This window comes from Tachysurus vachellii, chromosome 8, assembly GCF_030014155.1.
Source record: "Tachysurus vachellii isolate PV-2020 chromosome 8, HZAU_Pvac_v1, whole genome shotgun sequence".
Lineage (NCBI taxonomy): Eukaryota > Metazoa > Chordata > Actinopteri > Siluriformes > Bagridae > Tachysurus > Tachysurus vachellii.
In genome coordinates, this window is record NC_083467.1 from 14,612,266 (window position 1) to 14,622,472 (window position 10,207).

The 10,207-nt window shown below is 36.7% G+C and overlaps 1 protein-coding gene across 2 annotated transcripts; it reads left to right on the forward strand.

Moving 5' to 3' along the window:
* The first annotated feature begins 966 nt into the window (after window positions 1-966).
* Window positions 967-9,969, forward strand: htr1fa (5-hydroxytryptamine (serotonin) receptor 1Fa). 2 transcript variants are annotated; one of them, XM_060877323.1, is made up of 2 exons: window positions 967-1,074; window positions 7,847-9,969. In XM_060877323.1, exon 2 carries the CDS (start codon window positions 7,849-7,851, stop codon window positions 8,950-8,952), a length of 1,104 nt encoding a protein of 367 aa, XP_060733306.1. In that variant the 5' UTR covers window positions 967-1,074; window positions 7,847-7,848; the 3' UTR covers window positions 8,953-9,969. The 2 variants fall into 2 exon arrangements, with proteins under 2 accessions (XP_060733306.1, XP_060733305.1); XM_060877322.1 differs by lacking the exon at window positions 967-1,074 and adding an exon at window positions 2,377-2,492.
* Window positions 9,970-10,207: the final 238 nt, after the last annotated feature.

Consider the following 10,207-nt stretch of genomic DNA (forward strand, 5'->3'; position numbering starts at 1 on the left):
TTTTTGTTTTTGATTTTGGCAAGTCTAAACTGTTAATGCTGAAAAGTCACACTGGATGTAAACATGTGTGTTTAATGTAATTTAATTATTAGCCTATACAGTAGATTTAACTCTTGTTTCTCTACATTGGCCTTACAGGGAAATGAAAATCGATCAATACTGGTCTTCCGAGGTCCTGTTAATTCCAGAGAATTAGAAATTCAAATTGAATCATTTATATATTAAGCAATATACAATAAATTAGTGCAGCAACATGAATGAATAAGGTAGCCCAGGCAGATAGTGAAAGCAGCACTGTGGGTGAAATTAAAAGCCATTCTTTAATTGGAAACATTATGCAGTTTTTCACAAGCACAGTAATCAATCGTTGAGTGGATGTTAGCATTATGTGCTGAAAGAAAGTGAAAGGGCAAAAATAAACAGCTTATTAGCTTATTATTTTCCTCCAACACATTTAATTGCAACTGCTTTTTTATTTTAACATTCACTATATACTGCTTTATTATATATGATATGAAGCAGATGCTAAATACATGTGAATAAAAAAGCTTCTACAAAGTCTGACAGGTCTGAGCTTCTTGACATATGTTTCATGTTTTTGACCACCGACAAGAATTCATCCTCTGCATGAATTAGAAATGCATTGATCTCTCCATGGATGACACTTGCAACAAAGTCAATACCCGTTGTTTTTTTTTTGTTTTTTTTTTTTTTTACAATTAATCCCACACTTTAATCTATACCATAACATGTATGATGTGCATTCCTCCATTTAGTTATTCAGGTTAAGGTTAGAGTAAGGTGTCGGTGCATACATAGCTTTTGGTGATGGTAGGGTGGGGGATTAGGGGCTTTATACGTCTAAGGCTTATGTGAGTCTAAGTAAAACTATGTTTCTCGCCCGCTGGTTGAGCTAAAATCTCATCCGCTTGTCCAGTCCCACATCGACATGTGTGTACCCGAACCGACTCCACGGTAAGTTGCGCGTCACCGTCTTTGCTTTGCGCGCTCTCGGTCACTGTCTGTACAGCGGCTCCACTGAACAGCTTCTTCTCTTAAAGACTACCCGAACATGTGAGTATTCCTGCGAGTCGTTTCTCTGATAAACACAGCTGAAACTATGAATAAATTTCGGTTCCGACTTACCGAGTTGATAGACTGCACACAGGAATAGCAGAGCGCATTGCAAATATTTAGATAAAAAGCTTAAGGATTTGAATTGGGCTACTTCAGTTTCTGCAGTATGCAATTCTGCACTATGCAATGCTTTCTTTCTTTCTTAATTTTTTTTTTTGTATAAATACAGCACGTTCTTTCTTGATTGGAAGAGCGTTGTAGTGCTTCAAAAGCATTGTACACAAAGTCGTTTAAGAGTTTGTGTGTGTGTGTGTGTGTGTGTGTGTGTGTGCTGGTTATAATCTGAGTTGCCAGTTTACATAATAACCATTAATATTTTTTTAGGAATTTACTCTGGTTTACTGTTAGCACTGATGAATACATGGCTGTGGCTATTGGGTTGGTGTATGGTGGATATAAGAACATGGCTGTTGTGTGTTGCTGTATATGTGTGTGATGGTAATAGGAATATGTTGGTGTGAATGGAAAACAACGTACAGTATATAGCACATACCACAGAACATTAGTGATATGTCTCTTGATAGATACAATACTCAAATTCACAGACAATGTCAACTTCGACAAGATGTCAATGTCGACAAGAGCAAACGTAACTGCTAGCCATAACAAATGTATCTTGTTTTGCATCCTGTCCATTTCAGTGAATTTCCAATTGAATCTTATTCAAATTGGTCTGATCACCTGATGTTGGTCTATTATAATTGCGTGCCTTACACACAAACCAATGCTGTAGCTATAAAATGTATATTTTTTTCTTTTAATTCTAGTACAAACCAATAATATGGGATGCATAAAACATAGTGTCATCATATACATTTAAGCAAAATAAAATGCTTCACTCATGAAAAACATAATTAGAGTTTGTCCATTTCTCAGGTGTTTGTAGTTGAGTTAGGAAAATATGAAAACCAAATTGAATATGTTAATCAAGTCAACCAAATTAAACCCATCTCCATAATAAATAAGATCAACTCTGCTGGAACAAATCAAAGATTATTACAGTTGGGCAAACTGAACAAACACCCCCCCTCCCCACACACACACACACACACACACACACACACAAACACACACACTGCCTGTCATTTTTTTAAATTATTATTTATATATTGTACTATACATTTCTTTATGCAAATTTTTGGCTATTGTTTGCATCTTATCACTTCATCAATTCAAATAAGGTTTCTCTCTCTCTCATTTCTCTCTCTTATTTGTACTTATGTGTTCATGTTAGTAGTTTGTCAGTCTATAACAGCAGGTAGCACATTGTCTGTAGCAAAAGAAAATTAAGACAAATATTCTAGAATTGTTTTGTAGTTTGATATCTGGATTTTACCCTGAATTCATCACACCAGGTAATTGTTTGGTAATTATACATAATTTTTATTTCCATATGCACTATTTTATTTTATATCTGAGGTTCCAGTGATCAGTATTGTTAGTTACCTATACTTACCTTGCATGTACTTACTAGTGGCAAATGTAACTGACGATGAGTTCTAGGGCTATTAGGCAAAGGTAAAGCAAAACCACATGCTTAAAATAAACCATCAGAAGGCATGAATGACTTGAAATTCTTGTTATTTACTGTGTACCACCATTAAGTATCTGGCTTGCTATTAGCATTAGGCAATTTGATTATAAGCCTTAAATTAACGAAACACCTTATAGCCATTATCTTCGAATAGTGATATATATTCTTTGAGCATTTAAAGCCTCTTTTGTTGTATTCGCTGGATGTCCTTCCTGGTTTAACCATCTTATTTTATCCAGGCTTTTACTAGCATTTAGAGTTAGCTTATCATTGGCTGTGTTAGCTTCCAACCCTGAATTCAACCCAGGCTGCAGCAATGAGAGCATGGGATCCTGCCACTGTCCTACCATATATACCACATAATGGCAGGATCCCATGCTCTCATTGCCACAGCCTGTGTTGAATTCATGGGCAGGAAGCTAACAACAACAATAACAGTGTGTGTGTGTAAATCTGTTATTGTGACAGCATGATAACAGTGGTAGGTAAAGCGTGATTTCTTTTTCAACAGCAAGGAAAGACTCACTTTGACTATTTCATAGTCATTGTAAAAGAATTATAGCACTACTCTCATATTACCTCAGAAAGCAAGGATTACAATAGCAGCATTTGTTATCTGAAATAATATATAACACCAATACATACTGGCAGGTAATTTGATTTATTAACATCACAGTAAGTATAAAGATGACTTTTTTAGACAGTAAATCTGTTTCCTTTCAAAATGTCTAAATCTGCTGCCTGTTTTATTCCCAACTTAGACTTTAATCTCAGATGTTATTTGTACTGTTCTATCTCGGTTTAATCATTAAGAATCCGAATCCACCTAAAAGCATTTTGTCATTCAGATCATTTACCTTTTAATATTAAAATAATTCATCATGCATCAACATTATCATCAGCTTGAAAGAGTAAACCAAATGTTACTATAAACAATGCACATCAGACTGACAGATGAAATGTGCACAGTGTGTTTAAATAACCCATCATACATGGATTTCCCTTACCTTGTCATGCAACTTCTTAACAGAATCTGAAAAGTGGAAGTTGGTCATGAATCCTTGGAATGTTGCCACTCTTCTAAATGGGGTTATGTTTAGTTTAATTATATTGAGTCACTTTATATTAATATTATTTCAATAAGAAACCCTTGCATTTACAATACTTTAATTAAGTAATACGTACTCAGCTTCATAGCACAATGCAGTTGTCAGAGAATATGACAAATCGAAAGATTATGTTCTTTTGTTTTTTAGTTAGTCCAGTCAATTATTCTTTATTCAATTCAATTTAAAATCTCCAATTAATTTAATTTCTAGTCCAAAAGTTAATGTGAAATATACCAGGCAAGGGGTGCAAGCTGAGCCCTAGATGGGTCATTTATGTAAGACTTATAGGAAGGTGAAGGTGAGGGAATGTGGCTTAAACAGTTTCTGTGCTGGTACTCTGGGGAAGGTGTGGGTAGTGCTGGCTCTGTAAAGTGGTTTTCCTCGGAGGTCTGGCTCCTGACTCATATGTGTGAATAAGTGAAAGAGTGATTTGGATTGGTGTTGATAGTAGACTTCCATGTACTGTTCCAGTATCCCTGCTTTCCATTCAGACTAAGAAACACAGTGCCCTTCAATTGTCCATGGCTCCTTACCACCCAGCTGGAATATTGCTTATATACATAAGTTTTTTCTGTTTTGATAAATGGTACTGTTGTTGTGCATTGGGCAAAGTTGCTGAGATAAATTTTACTTCTGTTCATTGGATTTTTGTATTCTTCATAATGAGGAGATTTCTTGGTCTAATTTATTTCATTTGTAATCAAAGGAGACAGGCTTCAGAGAGCCCTACCACTGTCACTTTCAGAGACTTGGAAGTTCTTAATGAAACCCACCAATAGAATGGTCCATGATCGTGTTATTGGATAGGGTGTCTAGGTCTCTTGCATGGAGCTACAAAGATGTCTTGCCCTGGCAAGACATCTTTGACATATTTCTGCACAGGAGAGATTAAAATAAAACAGAAAATCAAGTGGAGAAAAGTATTTGGGCTCCAAAGTGTGCCCATGGGATCAGTCAACATAGTGAAATTCTAGGTCTAGCTTGATGGCTAAGAGCTCACAGGTGCTTAAGTTGCAGTTTTAAGTTGCAGTTGAGTGGAATTTAGCTGGTTGTCTCTTTTTTGGGGTCATAGTACAGTCCTGGCTTCCACCTCAGTAGCATGAAAATGAAGATGTGAGAGATTTACATAACATAGTAAGAAAACAACATGTTTCTTGAGGGAAGTAATCTATTCACAAATGGATGTGTTTTCAGTGTGATTTTGAAAATGAGTCATAGGTGGCAGTACTCAGGGGAGGTGGAGCACTGGGTATGCACTGTGATATGAATATTGTACACTGTACTGTATATATGCCGTTGTCTTACTGGTGACAACACTGGTGGCAACCTTGTAAGAACCATACAAGGTTCTTTATTGTCAATACCACCATATGTGCAGACATACAGAGGAATTGAAATGACGTAATAATTAACCAGTATTTCAAACGCACCAGTATTCCAAACCCTTAATTTTTACATAACATTTTTCATTACATTTTACATATTCATTGTCTGGGCCTTGACCACCTCATCCCCAAACTGGACCACAATATTATAAATAATTCAGTTTTAAAATAGAGATAAATCTCTTTCTCAAGCTAAGGTGTCTAAGTGTTATTCACACCTGTAACATGATATGAATAATTTCATTTTAAATAGTCACATAACGCATAAATATATTCATTTTAAAGTATGTGACATTAAAAGAAGTTGCTTTAATTAGACTCACCAGACATTAATGGGCAGATCTTGGCATTTTTCCTTGGTGTGAATGTAATTCTAATAAAAGTCATTGTGGCTTTTTTGTTGTAATTGTCTGGCTTATTTTAGAACAGTGATTGTCTGCAAGATAGCTTTCAGGGATTTCCCGGCATGAATATTTCCAGTTCATCAACTAAATTTGCAGATCTTCACAAAGAATTAATTTAATATCTCAAATTGTACTTCACTTACAACAGTATGCCTTTATTAACTCTCTGTCTACCTTGCCCAGCGTTTTCATTAAAATAACATCATGCTCAATGTTATGCCTTCAGCAAATCCTAATCCATTTCTTTTGAATATGTGCTGTGTTTAATTTAAACACCTGTTATGAATGAAAATTTTTAAGGTGACGAATTAGTGTGAAATTGACTTGAAATAATAAAATTATTTAGTATTTCATTCAGTAATGAAATTGACATACTAAATAATAAAATTATTTAGTATTTCATTCAGTAATGAAATTGACTTGAAATAATACAATTATTTAGTATTTCATTCAGTAAATGCCTTTTCCATTCCAGAGATAAAACCATCACTATGACAACTATGGTCATAAAACCAGCAGAGGTACAGAAACATGTGTTATGATTTTCTGAGCTTAGTGTTTGTTACTGACACTCTCACCTTTAACTTCTTGCCATTTAACTCTAAAAGCAGCACTCACCTACATATTGTGGATTTTCAAGCTCAAATACACAATACTATGAATGTTATTCTGAAAAAGGTTCCTTTGTTACATACAGTGAGTTGCATGTGGTGCATTCTTGTGCTTTTGTATTTGCATAGTATTTGTAGAATTCAGTATACAGTACTTTCTGACTCAGTAATAGTTTGGCTTTAATGCTTCTTTGCCCAATAGAAATACGTTTCCTTCTTCTTCACTGACAGCACTGGCACTTTACCTGGTCTTGAGCTGTTGGTCTTTAGCCCATTCAAGCAAAAAAGCTAAGTGGTGTATTTTAAGTGATATTTTAAAGATGATTTTTAAGTGTACTTGGGCCAGGTGACTTGGTTTATTCTGGCCTGGTTTTAGCATAATCCTTACACTCTGACTATCAACTCCGAGTACAATCCATAAGCTGTTTTGTTCACAGGGTGTTTTTTTTTTTTTACAACAAATGAAATGGTTGCGTCAACCACACAGACAAACTTCTGTGTTTTATGATGTACAAAATAATGTTTAAAGGCACAAAGCTAACTTCTATGTTTATTTTATGTACCACATTTATATTAAAGTCAGACTTGTTTGCATCTATCATGTTTGGGAGTGTAACATATTCAATTAATGAATATGTTAATGACAACGAATATGCTACACTCCCAAACATGATAGATAACCCTAATTACCACTAGGGTTAGACTGAAGGTTCATTCTATCAAGTCTATACATCTTGAAAGAAGGTAAAATATACTTTAAATGATTGCAAAAAACAGTGCATGACCATAAGGATGTGTAATTAGTGTGTTTAGTTATTTCAGCTATACACAGGTACATGAATCATGCATACAGTACAGTCATGCAATCTTTTTAAACATCTTTGAATCAACAAACTGCCTCTAGAAGCACAAGAATGGTTAGTCATGAGCTTCATGGAGGGGGTTTCCATGGATGCGCACCTATACAGAGCCCTGCCCTCAACCCCATTTTTCTTAGAAATGAATTAAAATGCAGATTTTGAATGCCTTATCGCATAACCCTACTAATTATCACCCGACATCACTGATGCCCTTGTGGCTAAACGGAAACAAATCCCTACAGCCACATCCTAAAATGAGATACACAAATTCCAAACACATATAGAAGTGATGTTTGGGTGTCCACACAATTATGGTCATGCAGTGTATTAAAAGATCTGTTATATCTAGAAGAAACATAGTATTGTAGGCAACTGTAACTCTGAAATAATGCCTTATCCAAAATAATGAGCTCATTAGCTCAAATTTGTTGGAGAACAAGAAAAATGCACTTTGAGTTCCTCCAGAGAACTAACATTTCTTACTAACATTTCTTGGAAAATTATTTTCTATTAATGTCTGGGCAAAGTACAGTACTGCAACTCATTTATACCTCTTATGGTATTATAATTTAAATCACAGTATTAAATGGCACTTCTTATCAAGTAACTAAATTCAGAAACAACAGGCACAGATAGAAAACATACGGATCATTAGTGGCCCTGTTGAAAGGGATGTGGTAAAAATGTTGGCCATACATTTTCAAATATCTCGTTTGAGAAGAAGCGATTTTTGAGGGTGATCCAAAAAGTATCCAAAACCCAAATGCTTTACAAATATTTTCTTTTTTCTCTGTATTTGGTCCCAGGCATGGATCCAAACAACAGGAATTCAAGCGGCACAGATGGACTTAGTAGAAATCCTGCAGGCATGATCCTTCTCTCTCTCACTCTGTCTGTTCTAGCTCTGTTAACCACAGCAATCAACTCTTTAGTCATCAGTGCCATCATTGTCACTCGCAAACTTCACCACCCTGCCAACTACCTTATCTGCTCTCTGGCTGTGACTGACCTGCTGGTAGCCATCCTGGTCATGCCCTTCAGCATTGTCTACATCGTAAAGGAGACATGGGTCATGGGTGAAGTGATGTGCACCATCTGGCTCAGCGTTGACATCACCTGCTGCACATGCTCCATCTTGCACTTGGCAGCTATTGCTGTGGATCGTTATCGTGCCATCACTGATGCTGTGGAATACTCCAGGAAGAGGACATCTTTAAGGGCTGCTGTCACGATCAGTGTCGTGTGGTTCCTGTCCATTCTCATTTCCTTACCTCCAATGGTCTGGGGACACCACAAAAAGGAAGAAGAAGAGGAGCAGGAGAAAGAATGCCTCATAAAGCATGAAAACATTGCTTTCACTCTTTACTCCACTTTTGGGGCCTTCTACATCCCCCTTACACTCATTCTTATCCTTTACTACAAAATATACCAAGCGGCTAAAATTCTTTACCACAAAAGAAGGCCCAGCCCCATGAACAAGCTTGAAATAAATGGAAACAAGATCCCTATGTGCTCTGACAGAGAACAGCAGAGTCATGATGTACTCACCTTACCAGAGAAGTCGATGTCAGAGCCCTCTACAGAGGGGCGCATCTCTGCAGCAAGCCCAAATTTTCATCTTCACAGTGAGAGGTCAATCAAAAGACAACGGATTTCAGGGGCACGTGAAAGAAAGGCAGCTATGACTCTGGGCCTCATTCTTGGGGCATTTGTAATCTGCTGGCTACCATTCTTTATCCAGGAAGTGATTAGTAACATCTGCAAAAACTGTATCCCCTCCCGTGAATTAACTACATTTCTGACCTGGCTCGGATACCTTAACTCACTAATCAATCCACTCATTTATACTATATTTAATGAGGACTTTAAAAAAGCATTTCATAAATTGATCAAGTGCCGGAAAGAACTCTGATACAGAAAATGGAATATCATTGTTTTCATAGAAAACATTAAATATTGATGTGAAATTTTGAAAATATGAGAGAAAATTTAAATTTCCATAATTCAGGTGAATATTTACAACGAATTATTTTTTCATATTGTTTTCATACTTCAGAATCATCTGCAAATATACTCACACTCCCTATCAAATGTTTGGCGGTTTGAGCTTGAAACTGTGCAAGAGGCATTGGGAGAGGCACTGCTGTCTGGAACAGTGAACCAGACTTCACACAAGATGTTCTGGGAATAGTCAGTTCGAAATGTTTGAGAGACAGAGGTGTCCACTGTGATGTCCTGCAAGTGACGCCTTCTAACACCTGCTTTAACTTTGTCCATAGATTGTATTAAGAAAGTGTGACAATTTTTACTGCTAAGAGATTTTTTTAATTAAAATATACATGAATTGTCTTATTTATCCATTCATATGTAACAGATATTCATATGGCCAGATGTTTGTTGATATCAGACCATTACATCCATATGAGGATTTTCCCCAAGCTGTTGCCACAAAGTTGGATAATTGTACAGAATATATTTGTATGTTGTATCCTTACAGATTACCTTCACTTGAAGTAAGAAGCCCAAACCAGTTCCAGGATAACAATGCTTCTGAACACAATGTGAGGTCCATGAAGACAAAGGTTTGCCAAAGATGATGTGGAAGAGCTCGAGTAGTCCTGACCACAATCTCACTGAACACCTTCAGGATAAATAAAATAAAAGACTATCCCAAACCTCTTCGCCCAACAACAATACCAGACCTCATTAATCCACTTTTGACTGTATGAGCAACTCTAAAGTCTATTAAAAATCCTTCTGAGAAGACTGAAGGATTTTATTATAAGAAAAAGCTTTTATTATCACCACACCTACATTACAGCACAGTGGAATTCTGTTCATCACATATTCCAGTCTTGCTCAAGGGCCGAATAGTGGCAGCTTGCTGGTGCTGGGACATGAACCCCAACCTTCAGACAACAACCTAGAGCCTCAACCACTTGAGCCACCACTGCCCCTTATAACTGCGAATGGGAAGTAAATTATCCATGGCTCCTTTAAAAACAGGATCAAATATTGAGTGCTGTGGTGTCTACAGACCATAGGTCACTAACAGGCGGACCACGGTCCGGGTCCGGACCCAGAAGCTGCCCAATCCGGACCCGGACCTAAAGCCAAAACAAAAGGATATGATGTAAAACTTGACGGCGCGCTTCTAATTTTAACCG